General features: G+C 44.6%; 1 protein-coding gene across 1 annotated transcript in view; it reads left to right on the top strand.

Annotated features, from left to right (window-relative positions):
* Positions 1 to 13,301, top strand: part of LOC119553214 (MOXD1 homolog 2) — a 113,576-nt gene that overhangs the window by 64,137 nt on the left and 36,138 nt on the right. Inside the window, exon 3 of the mRNA XM_037863471.1 lies at positions 8,166 to 8,321. Within this exon, the coding sequence (XP_037719399.1) occupies positions 8,166 to 8,321 (156 nt within the window). The remainder of the gene's footprint in view (positions 1 to 8,165; positions 8,322 to 13,301) is intronic.

Here is a 13,301-nt window from a genome sequence, read left to right as displayed (position 1 = left end):
CCCAAACAAAGTCACAAACAAAAAAGAAATCCCAAAAAAGGAGCAGCTGCCACAAAGGGTGCACAAACACATATGTATGAGGGGAAATATGCGGGAGGCGAGACACCATTTGCTCATTAAAATAAAATTTTGCACAAATATTAAACAGCCGAAAACGTTCCGAGGCATATAATCCGAATGTCGCTGGCAATCCTCAATCTGCCACTGACATTGAGTGGTTAAGTGGTGAGCAGAGCGAAGCGGCAGGGGCAGGGGGACTTTTACTGAGGGCTGAGTGGAAGTTCATTTTTCTGAGATAACTCTCTGGTGGCACAGAAAGTGTCAAAAACGCTTAATAAACGTCAATGTCAGGCGATTCCAAGTCAGCGGCGAAATTCAAAATTTTTCAAACAAAACACAATCCTGCCAGGCGGGGAGGGGGATGGGATGAGGTGCTGTCAGGGTTTCGGGATTGGGGATTGGAAACCAAAGCGCAATTGAATTCGCACAGTCAGGAGCAGCGGGAAGGAGCTGGAGCATCCGAGGACACCCAGGACACACATCTCGATGCCAATCCCTCAATTCCGGCTCTCGGTTTCACACACTTTCATTCCATTTCACTTCCAGCCATTCCGTTTGGTTCGGCTCGTCTCATTCAGCCGTCGTTCATTCGCTTGACAAATGGAGTGTCATAAATGCAGCCCTTAAGGGCAGCCCCACCCACTGGCGCCCCGAAACACCTCCCTCCCCTTTATGCTAAACGACACGTAGACAGGCCGACCCATCCCACGGCCCACAACAGCCCACACCACCCACGCAAAGCAGGCCGAAGAGCTAAAAATGCACAGGGGGATTGGAAATATATTTGAATTTGCTTTTAGTTTTCGGGTCGCCTGTGAGATACATTCAACAGATTTCGATGGCAGCCGTTACGGATCGCATTTAAAAAGTGGTTTCAATGTTCAAACAGGGTGACAGAGTGGTCCTTCGTTTGGATTGAGTGATGAACAATGAATGTACCCTGCATTATAATTGAGTAGGTGTGCTATGTAAAGAGGAAATTCCATATATTGTTATAAAATGTTTGTGATTGACCAGTCCAAACAAACTACACCGGTAACAATAAATGTACCCAGTATTTCAATGAAGTATAGGTGTACGATTTAAAGAGGAAATTCTAAACAGCCAGGACATACTATAAAATGTTTGGGAATGACCATACCGCGCAAACTATAACGCCCAATTTATCATACTTTTGTTGCTAAGGATGATGATTTCATATAAGTACTTGTACTATGTTCCTTTTTATTTAGAATGCCAAAATTAAATATGATTTCATGTAATTTTGGCTTGGCAGTCCTAACTTTCTGGATATAAATCCTAATGGTGTTACCGGAATAACTCCGTATATTTAATGGAATTCCGGCATGCACATGGCTTACCCAGTTTTACATCCTGTTTGCCCCAGGAGCAACCCTTCGACCTCCACGGTATCAGCACACCCACCGCAGCTGCAAAAGGGACACCCGCAGACACAGACAAAAACTGACAGACGTCAGCTTAACAATATGACAAATACAATTTTTCGTCTTTATAATTTAATTTTACTATAAAAGCGCATTATTGTATAATGCGTTGGCTATCCCTCACGGCCCCGCCCCCAGAGAAGCAGAGTGCCATCATCAGCGTCGGCATCCGCATCCGCATCCGCGGGCGAGGGGGCGTGGCTGGAGGCAGGGAGCCAACAGCGTTTGGGCGGCACACTCTCGGACAATTGAAAGCGATATATAAAAAATAGTCACTTCCTCTGGCTCGCTCTATCTCGCTTCCTTTGTTTCTTTTCATAATTCTTTCTTTTTTATGAATTCTTTTTGCGGTATTTGTCAACACGGGGTGGCAGAGGATAATGGGATGGGGTTGGGATTGGGCTTGGGGTTCGGATGGGATGGGTTAGGGTGGGGTGGGGAAAGTGTCTGGATGAACGCCCTAGAGTTAATTTTGAGTGACGTGCAAAGTTTGTTAATTGAATTTGCCTTTTTGATATGTATGTCACATTGATGATGACGCCGCAGTACAGTGGGGACTAGCTAAGTGGGTTGTGTACATGACATTAATTGAGCGCACTAGTTAAAAGGGTTGCCTGCTCCCCTGCCATTACGTCACCACCCTCCGGTTATGGACAGCCATCAAGTTCAGCCGGGCTGAGTGGAGAGCTGGCAGCCGGGCTTCGAGAGATTGTCTAATGCAAATGGGCGAATCAAGTTCCCCCTCGGGGCTGAGCAACTCAGATTGCGGATGGCAGAGTGCTAAAAAACAATGGGGAGCGGTCCCAGAAGTGGAAAATTAAACAAGCGTTGACTCTGAAAATTAAAGAATCCTTTGATGAGTGCTGTCCAATTAGGGGTTAGAACAACAACGAAATTATCTCATCCATTTTGGCCATTAAATGCAGCATTTTGAAATTCTGCCAATAACGCAATTACGGCTTTGTTCCAAAGTGGTTAGAGTAAGTAACTTGTTGGGTTGTTCTGGCTGATATAGGACACAAATTGTTTTGTATTCAATCATAAACCTTAACTTAAATAGGTTTTCATTTATATTTTTGGACTTTTTATTGTTCTCACACTTATAGGTCGGGAGTTTGGACTACTTTTCGTATGTCCACTGTTCACTTCCATTAATCCGGATGTCGCTTTTTCTGTGCGCCGTGCTCCACTTTGATTTTGATTGTTTGCAGCTGCATTTCACTGGCCACGTTCAGCCCAGCCCATCGACCATCCCGCCCGCTTTTAATCATTTTAATATGCCACTTTTTGTCCGGCTGTCCAACGCTGCTTAATGCATCAATGAATTTAACAGTTATCAACGGACAAGTGCCGGGCGGGAATCGGGGGTGGTGCTGACAAACGGCAGGCACTAATTTATATGTGCTTAATGCCACCGCATGCATTCACATGCCTTAGTCGGGCAATAATCACTGGTCGCTTTAATGTAATACGACCATTGAAGAACATTTAACTCGTTCAATTGCTGTCATTCACTTCCCGCTCGCCCCTTTCCGGCGATATACAAATTGCCACACTGACTGAACAAGACAAAGTGATTGATATTTAATCTAAAATAAAAGCCAAAAGAACGTTGGGCAATTTCAATTTTAATAAAATGCCTTTTATCTGCATGAATAGAGAGGGGATGGATTGCAGTGGGTGGTGGATAGTGGATGGTAGGAGAGGGAATGATGAAGGATTCCCTCGCCCGGATCCTGGCCATGTTTACAATCGGAGGAGGGCGCCAGCCAAGTTGCATTGCATTGCACAATTTGTTGCTGTTTGATTTCATAAAATATTAACTAGCAATTTGCAGTGTCTGCAAATATATGCTGCTTATGTAGAAAGCTGGCCAGTCTAGGGTTAGGCAAACACACGCAGCTGCCGAAGATGAGTCGGGCTGACTGATGGACGGACAGGACGGCTCAAAATCAACTGAAAGCGATTTAATTTGCCACAGACCGGGCCTGGAGAGCACTCTGGCTGAAGGATACAAGCTCCTTCGGTTTTGGCTGAGGCTCCACTGCAGTCCCGAGCACTCAGTGTGCTCCACCCCCCCTTGAACACACTTTAACTATATTAATTGATATACTTGCTCGCAGCGGTAATTTAAGCCAACTGAAGTCGCCTGCCAATGCCAATATCATCAGCCTTACAACTCATCAGCATCATCAGCCCAGAGAGGATGGGAGATTTGGAATTGGAATTGGGCTTGGTCTTGGGCTGGAGCCCGATTCTGGGTGGAGATTTCATTTCTTGATGACTTTGCCCAGGGGCGCGCTCTCTTTTCGGCGCTGACACAGGGGAGGGCGCACAGAGGGGGAGGAGTCGCACAGACTTTGTGCACTCCTGCAGGCAAATAGGCAGGCAACATGGCGGATACGTAATCAAATGTACATAAGGCATCAAACGACGACGGCGGCGACGCCATCAATTCCTAAGCCAAAGCAGCGCGGCAGTGTGTGGGTGAGCTGGAAAACTCGGGCTCCAAAGAAGCTCCTGTGGCATACATCAAGTGCAGGCAGGCTGGAAGGCAGGGAAATGGGGCAGGAAGGGCAGGACAAGCAGTGCACAGGAAAACAATTTACAATGCCACCAACTTAACAGGATGTGCGGGGAGCGGGGCTGCTGCATACAATTTTGGCACTGGCAAATGGCAATAGATAGCTAAGACAGTTGGCAGCAGGAGAGGCGTTTCGCAGAGGTGGGCTCGAACAGTTCTCTGAAAGTCTCGGGATCAATAGTTTTCCACCGTCTAGCTATTCATTTTCCAAGGCATTTCACTGGCGCTCTTTTCTCTCGTCCTTTGAACTCCCCCGAGTTCGCTCCATCTAAATCATAGAGACCTGTCGCAAACTGCAAACCTTTCTCAAAGCGTGAAAGCCTTACAGAACTTTGCTGGCAACTCTCCGAAGAAGGCACATATTAGTACGTCCGGGTGTGTAGAAAGCAGAGCTAACATTTTGATATTCGTGTGATGTGTGTAGTGGGGGAACCAACCCTTTTGCTGTACGTTTCTCCGGAGTAAATCTGTACACGATGCTGGGCATTAGTGGGCGAGTTGGTGAGTGGAGGGCTGGCAATAAGTTTAATGTGTGCTTCGAGCATATTTTAAGGCCTTGCTAGCCAGCTGTCAGTTCGGCTGAGTTCAGATGACTTGAGCGGAGTCGAGCTCAGTTTGCCGTGATGACGGTTCCCCTCTATGTACTTCACTGAACTGTCCCAGCTGACGTTGAATTATCATAAATTGCCGAAGTTTGTTTTTGGCATAACAAAACTTGGGCGGAGGTCCTCTGCGATCCTTTCTGCGAATGGGAGTGTGAAAAGTTTCCATCAGGCGAAAATCAGACAATTAGGCTCATGTTGTGCGAGGGCGGAAGGGGTTTTTCCTAGCAATGCAGTGACAGCGCAGGGAGGAAGGACTTTGCATAAGTTTGCTCCCAGCCTTGCTGCATAATCCTATTAAATTCACGTTGCGGCCTGGAAAAGCAAAGTAAACCGACTGGCAAGGGGAAGGCTCAAAGGTGCTTAATTTGTGCGCTGCTTTTATTGATTTCCCCCAGCCACCACCTCCCCACACCCCCCATCGCTCCCCCGCACACACACATTAGAAGAGGAGCTCCGGCTAAAAGGCATTAAAGTCTTGACAAGGCTATTAAATGCTTAAGAGGCAGCGACGTTAATGACAACATCGCAAAAAGGCCAAACCAGGGCAAGGAGCTGTCTGCCCGAGCAGAAGTAGTCGGCGAGCGCCGCGCAAGGATTACAATTTACGAGTCCTGCGAACCATGAAGGTGTGATAAAATTTCAGCAATTAAAAAAACGTGTGCGTTGACAACGGCAACGAGAACGAGAACGGGATCCGGATGCGGAGGTGAAGGTGTGGTGCAGGTGAGAGGGGAGGCGCAGCCTCGAGGACCCGCGACAAGTACAACAGGAGAGCCGAGTCAACGTGGCATGCAACTTAAAAAGAAAGTGGGAAATGTAAATTTCAATCGAGTTCCCGAGGGAATACTCTTCTGGCGAAAAAGATTTTGTATCCAATTACTTTTGCAAAGTGACGCTTTTAATTGCTTTCGAGAAACCTTAGTTTTTAAAGAACTAAGTAATTTACAAAAGTATGGCATGACTTTTAGTTTGAAAGATAGCTTTAAAATGTGTAGCATACTTATGAGGAACACCTGCCAAGGGATCCTAAGCTACATTAGAAAAGTCATGTACTCCTTGTTTTAGACACATAGAGTTCCCTTCAGTCGACATTGGCGACATTTCTGCCTCTTCACCGACGTCTTTGTGCGCCAGCTAACACACACAGCGATGCCAGCTCACCTATAAAAGAAAGTTGTGAGCTGTTTAAACGTCGTTGGCATTTGAGAGCAGCTCCAAGAATATTGCAAATTTATGCGCCTTCCCCTTTTGCATAATTACCCCTCGACGACCCTGGGTAACCTGTCCGCCCCCCCAGCGACCACGCCCACGCACACGCAGATTTTGATAACGTCGCTTCATGTTGGGTGCTTGCAACATTGCAGCGCGTATTTTTAATTTCCGTCAGTCGCGCTGTCTCCCTCTCTCTTTTTTCTAGATAAGCGGAAACATGTCAAGGTGCGACTGTGTGTGTGTCTAGGCACGAGTGTGTGTGCGCAGGTTCGGGCAGATAATGTTAAATTAAAAGGGAAGCTGTGCAAAACAGCCAAACGGGAAGAGGAACTGCGCGCCTGCGATCTTGAATTATGCGTTCCCAGATTACCTATATGGGTGCCAGAAAGGGACAGCAAACAGTCGGAAACGGGGAGGAGCTAGACCATTATCAGCCCCATAGATGGAAATATTCTACAAAATTTATGTTGAATGTTTCGCCGCGGCAACAGCGAGGCGGGGGAAGAAAAAACTTTTAATTAGCCAACTAAAATGGCGAATGGCGCAGGGCCTGAGATATGATTAATTAAATGCCGGCATGTAATTCGGCCGGCAACAACACGCAGCAGAGGATCCAGATGATATAAATTGGGGCAAATTAATTGCAACAGCCTCAGGTGTGTGGGTGTGGGGCAGTCAGCCCCGCTTGCGTGTGTGTTTGTGGGAAATTTTCGATGTAATTAGATGATGGAAAACGCTCATTTTGCCATCCAACGTGGGGGGAGGGGGTTCCAGCCGAGGGTAAGACAGATGGATAACTTTTTTCTATGCGCTATAATCTGTCAGCCGGGATAAAACAGCTTGGGAAAGTGCACATCCTGCTAAGTGTGATAAAAGATGGGGCATTAGCAGGAATAAATCAAATGCTCAGGTGGAGGGTGGCGGGAAAACTGACCACCAGCTGCGTGTTTCCTTGTAAATGGTGGGTAATGCAATCTGCCGAATGAATAGACCGAAATTATCAAATGGAAAGGGCAAATCGAATGCGCATTTGCCACGACAACACGATTTTCAGTCCTCAAATAGTTAGGTAATCAAACAATAATTTCATCTGCCTAACCTCTCGGATCCACAGATTTGATAAGCAGAAAATAGTCTGCAATTTCAATCAAGTCTAACCAAAGTGAAAGCCAAAACAAAGTATTATATGTTCCTACCAAGCCGAAGGTAAAGTGAATATTTGAAAAAGCACTTGCTTCGCTCTGCATACGAAAACAAATAATTAAATCAATATTGAATTGAAATATCCACATTGAAGACAACTCTCCCCGAATTCCATCAGCTTCAATTACGGTCGGGGGCGGAAAGAGGTTCCCAATCTCCAGGCCCCGAGCCCAACCCACTTCACTTTTGACTTTGCCAACATCATCAAAATTTTTGCCAAACAACAAAAAGATGAAGAGCAAGGAAGGTGAGGGGGTGGGGCTGACAAGGGAAGATGGCAAGCATAACGCCCATTTGCAGTCAACTGCCAATGTGAAAAGCCGAATCCTTTTACCCGGCACCTACTCCACCCACCACCCACAGCCCACCACCCAGCACTCAGCCACAACACGCTGAGAGAACATTTTCCAAATATTGAGCAGGCAGACAGGGGTCATGTTGTTATATGTATAAGAATTTACATACACCCACGGATATCTGGCTTCTGTGTTCGACGAGGCTGGCCAACATGTGCCAAGGAATCGGAGAAGAAAGGAGAGTCGGCAGAGTGGGTAGTGGGGAGTGGGGAGTGGGGCCTTCGACGCAGGAGCCCAGGGAAATTTTTGTATTTTTAAACCGAAAAGGGTTGCTCATCTGCTTCTTCCCTGGGTCTTGGGCAAAACTACTTATAGAACTTTAAACTTGGCAACTCTGTCAAAACACTTGGAAAAGCCAAAAGTGCAAGGGCCAAGCAGGAGGGAGAAGTCCAAGTCCATGCAGTGCAAAATTTAAATCATTTTACCAAAAATATCCAGAAAAATAGGAGCACATGGTAAATGTATACTGAAAACTAGAGCTTCCCTGCTGGGAAAGTTGAGCACGTTCGGGGGTCAGCAATGAAAACAAGGGAATTCTTTTTGCTTAATGATATGAAAATATATATTCGAAATCGCACCAGAAAGGAACAGAGAACCCCACAAAGATGCGAAACCTCTGAGTAAATTAAGCATTTTTCTCACATTTTCTCGCATTTTTCATTCATTAATCCCCGTTCTCTCCCGCTGCATTTAATTACAGGATCGACACGTCACACGGAACGGAGACCCCGAGCCCCTGGTGGATCCCTCGCAGGATTATATGCTGATGCTGGGCTACGAGAACGCGACGCACACGGTCCTCCGCTTCCGACGCAAACTGGACACATGCGACCCCAGCCACGACATCGCCATAACGGTGAGTTCAGTCCGTCCGGAGTCAACGGTTTAATAGATATACTGGTCAAAGTTTGGCCTTCCCCAAGTGAAATTTATGCCCTCGGCAAGGGGGGTGGGGTGAGGTCCTGGCCGACCCATAGTTTATGTTAATAAAAGTTTCAGAGTGCCGCCGCCAGAACTCCGATGATATAAGCGGCTGCCATCAAAGTACTCAAGTGATTCCCACTTTTCCCGGGGGGAGCATCTTTGGGCGAACACTAGGGTACACTGAAAGAAGTGGTTTGCTATAAACTATGGGAGTGATAAAGAAATGTTAGGAAGGATATAATTGGGATTTAGTTAAAATGTTAAAATTAATTTACATAACAATTTTGGTTAAACGACATATTAGGAGTTTATTTAATATATTGCCTATATTAAGAAGAATTTTAGCAAAAGCAAATATGAAATTTGACAAAGATATTAAAATGGTCTTACCTAAAGGCAATCTTTTGGAAGCTTTTGGAGAACAATGAATGATTATTTCAATTTAGATATTTTAAAGTAATATATAATAATAAATCCAGCACTTTTGAAAAGTATTACTTCCTGTGTAGGGGATAGAGTGGTTCCCGTTTCGGCAATAACCTTAAACAAATATAAACAGTGAATTTGTGGCTTGCTAAGCATACGGAATCAGCCCCCCAGCTGTATCCTTTTTCCCAAACGAGGATGACAAGGGCCAAAGATTAAGGATTACGGATTAGGGGTTGCATTCGAACCGTTAAGCCCTGCTGCCGCTTATTAGCTGCACTCCTTGGCCAACCCAATCACTTCGAATTGGCTGTGCAATTAGCTGCCAATCTCTTCATCGAGAGCCACCTACAGCACTCCATCAAAGCCGCGGATATCGGGGAAACGGGAGGGGAGCAAGTCGCAGTGATAAAAGTTTTATCACGTATAACTTAAGCGTAAATCTTTAAGAAAACTTTCTGGTTAACTTAAGTAAACAAAGCGCGTGGCGCAAGCACACAAATACTTCCCGGGGAGGGGGGTGCAAAGGACACATATGCCAGACATGGCGACAAGGACCAAGGAACCGAGTACCCCGACCGCGAACCGTATTCGCATATTGAGATATAGTGTGCCTGAAGTTTGACTAACCCAAACGAGCGGAGTGGGCAAAAATGTTATGCAGAGTCGCGTGTGTTTGTTCGTAGACACATTTGGTTATTGCTTTATCTAAACGGTCCAAGTCCCCTCCCTCTTCTTCCGGGATCCAAGGGCTTTCTGTGGGAGGGAGCCGGCATTTTATTTGTCTAGCGTATTAATTGGATTTTGTCGCGTCATCAGCGAGCCAGTAAGGAAAAAGCCGGTTCCCGGAAAAATCTTTTCGCCAAATCGCCCTAGACAAATTAGTTTGCAATAAGCCAGTACTTAATGTTGTTGCAGAGCTTTGGCCGGCATTTGTTGTGGGGCAATTTTGGAGCACAATGCAAAGTTTTAATGAATTTCTGTTTTAGCTGACCCCGCTCTACGCAGTTCGTTTAAGTTTGCCGCTACAATTTACTCTGAAGCCGAGAGTGGATGAGGGGAGCTTTGCCACTATTTGTACAATCCACATACCCTGGATTCCCAAGGAGTTCTTGAGTTCCCTGATAAGCTAGTCCATTATTAGAAATATTATCATTTAATGGAGCATTTTATTTTATTCCTGTTTAAATAAGTGCCTGTAGTATTACTCCTTATAACTTATATTTTCTTTATTTGTTTTTTAGAAAACATTTTAATCCTCTGTTCTATTTTTGTTATATTTTTTTATGATAGTACTAAAAAGAAAATAATTTATATCATTTTCTTGTACTTGACTGGGTATTACAGGTTTCATTGTCTTTAAAACTCCGTCGTTCTCCCCTCGCTTAGGAAGTTTCCCCACTTTGGCTTTGCTTTTGTGCTTTCCCCTAACTTCTTCACCGATTTCCGCTTTTGCGCCATTTTGGGCTAGGTATTTGCATCTGACCCCTCGACTTTGCCCCTTCTAACTCCCCCGCTGTCCCATGAATAAAAAGTAAACTACAACTTGCAGTTTTTTGCATTAAGTGCAATAGAGTGGGGGAGGGAGTGGGAGTGGGAAAGCAGAAGCAACCATTTGGCAAATTAAGCGCTGTTTGTTGTGCATCCGGGGGGCTGGGGGGTTGTGGGGTTGCTGAAAATTAATAATGTATTGTGTGCAGAGCCATTTGCAAGGTTTGAGTTAGGTTTGTCCAGAACTTTGAGGTCAGCGTGCGGAGCATGATTTGCCATGCACTTAAAAATTTATTAATTGTTTGCGTTTCTCCAAGAGTCGCTCCACCCGACCCCGCCCCAAAAGAGACCACTTCTGCCCACTTTCTTTTCGCGTTTAATGAGCGGCAATTGTGCAAATTACAGCAGAAACTTGCCAAGAGAAGGAAGTACTCCTTAGCCAAGAATTTTCCTTATTGTCCTCGAAGTACAAAACTACTTTAGCCATTTAAATTAGATATTCGTTGTTTTCCACGAGAACGACCCAAACCCCTTCAAGTGCCCACTCATTGTTTTCAATTTAAGCCGATTTCAATACATGAACCTTTTTCAAAACTTTCTACTCTAATCTTCCCCGGCCATCACATATTGTTCTTTCGATTTTGTGCCACTTCAGAGCGCATTGAAGCCAGCCATATGAACTTATCAGTCTAAGCCGCTCGAGTGGCATAATCATTTCAGCTCACCCCACCAGATCCGACCCATTTTCCCGTAAGAATGCCCAAAATTAACCCCGCCAGGAGATAGACTCGAGCAGATCCTGCATTTTTAATATTCCAAAGCAAAATTTCCAGCTGTTAAGCTCATAATAAAAATCCTATTTTAAATAACTTTCAACGATTTCGGGAATTTCGCTCGACCAACCACCACGCGGCCCGCAATTTTCCAGCGAAAGGTCATAAAAAATGGAATAAAAAATGGTACAAGGGTGCTCGGGGCGGAGTCAATCAGCTGCTCAACCTTTCGAGTTGCCAGTGTTCAATTAAGCGTGTACAATAAATTCCCTGGCCGTGGAGCAACCCCTATCTCTATAGGGGATACTCGTACGCGGAGCATATGTGCGGAGGGCTCGATCCCGGGGAAAGTTCAAAGTTTGTGTCTCGACCAATTTTCCTATAAATATAAATAAAAATGTTTATTTATATAATTAATTGTATCAGTCGGAGGAAATTGGCCAAGCGAGCAACCCTTTTCGATGGCTCCCGTTCCTTTCGGGTTCATAAATAAATAAAACTGCAGGGGTGGTTCTAGAGGGGGATTCGGGAATGCACGCACGATTTTTCCTATAAAACCAAATGGGGTGGTGGGAGGCGGACAAACCGCAAAAACGCCAACCACAATACAAAAATTACAGCCACTAAAAACCGCCAACGACATCGACGACGACGGCGAAGTTGAAAAATATCAATCGATGTGGGTTCATTTATGTGTAATGAACATTAATGAAGCGCAAAGAGCGTGACTAATAACGAAATTACCAATTGGCCAAAAGAGTCAGGACCGCAATGGAGAGATGACGTCACTGGCGTTTTCCCTATTTTTCCCCTCCCTCCCAGCTTGACCCATTGGAGGAAACTTTTCTGGGGAAAATCTATGAAAAGAAATCAAACATTCCTTGGGTAAGAAGTGTTTGATTGGGAGGAGGGTGATATAATGATAAAAGCGTGGTAAGGGGAGTTGCAGAGGTGGAATAATAATAATACTGCGCATAAACCATAAAATGCCATTAAGTGCGTCATTTCAATTTGATTTGAGAGCTCTGATTTTTATTTTCCTTCCTCAACTTTGCTTAATGCGAGTGGATGGAAGGGAAAAATGTCACAAAAAAGTTGAAATTGTAAAGTTTCCGCTCTGTATTCCATTTCTGCGTCGGTCAATTCCGACTCATTGAAATATTTTTAATGATTTCCTGCGTTATCCCCCAAGTTTGGCACTTTAATCTAAACGACAACTGACAAATGCTAAATTATGGCTCGAAGTAATCACAAAAGGATTAGGAAGCGACTGTCAGATAAATTCGGCATGCACAGATTGAGATACATTTATCACTCAATATTCCCTTCATTCGCTTCGTGGGTTGGCTTAATTATTCCTCCCGATTTCCCCACCACACTCAGTTCTTTTCCTGGATTGATAATGAATGGTTTTCAATTTATTCGAGCCAACAATAGCCACTGGAGTGTTTTTGTCGTGGCTTTAATTAAATTTTCTCAAACTCGCTTAATTGCTCTACGCCCACTGCAAATCATTAAAATCTTTATGGCCGGCCGCTCCCTGCCAATAAAACCCCTCAATTGACAAGCTACCCAAAATTGTCATTAAGTAGCCTCCATTACATTCCCAGCCCAGCCGAACTCGAAAATCCAACTCTTAGGGGCATTTTATCTGCTCCTCTCAAGCTTTTGTCCTGATTTATGCATAATAATTGAGTAATTACAATTTTTAATTTCCCATTGACTTTCATGTTGCATTATTATTATTGTTGTTATTATTTGCTTAGGCCAACAAACAACATAAGGGAGAACAAAAAGAAACTCATTTAAAATGCAAATTTCCTCTAAACTGGCAAATTATAATTCAACAGAGACCGAAAGCAGCATTCCGCGCCGAAAGTGACAATTAACACTAATTGTCATTATAATAATTTCATATTGTTTTTTCGCTCTTAGTTGTTGTTACCGCCAGTTGTGTTGTTGTTGTGGTAATTGTTTAAGCTTGCCACGGCATTTTGCTGTCCTGGCAATTTAAAATGCAAAAACCGGAGTGAAGAAAAAATCGAGGGGCTCAAACTTTGCCGTGTGAAGTTCAGTTGAGTTCGAAGCCGGGTGAAAATATTGTTTTTCATATAATTTATGTGCCCGGGCCAGGGCCCAAGTCGAAGTAGTTCTGTAATGGAATTATGACCCTGTTTTGGCCCCTCGTCCTCCGCGAGGTCCCCACATGGCGCTACAATTTT

Source organism: Drosophila subpulchrella, chromosome 3L, assembly GCF_014743375.2.
Source record: "Drosophila subpulchrella strain 33 F10 #4 breed RU33 chromosome 3L, RU_Dsub_v1.1 Primary Assembly, whole genome shotgun sequence".
NCBI classification, from domain to species: domain Eukaryota; kingdom Metazoa; phylum Arthropoda; class Insecta; order Diptera; family Drosophilidae; genus Drosophila; species Drosophila subpulchrella.
This window is presented reverse-complemented; position numbering and strand designations above follow the sequence as displayed.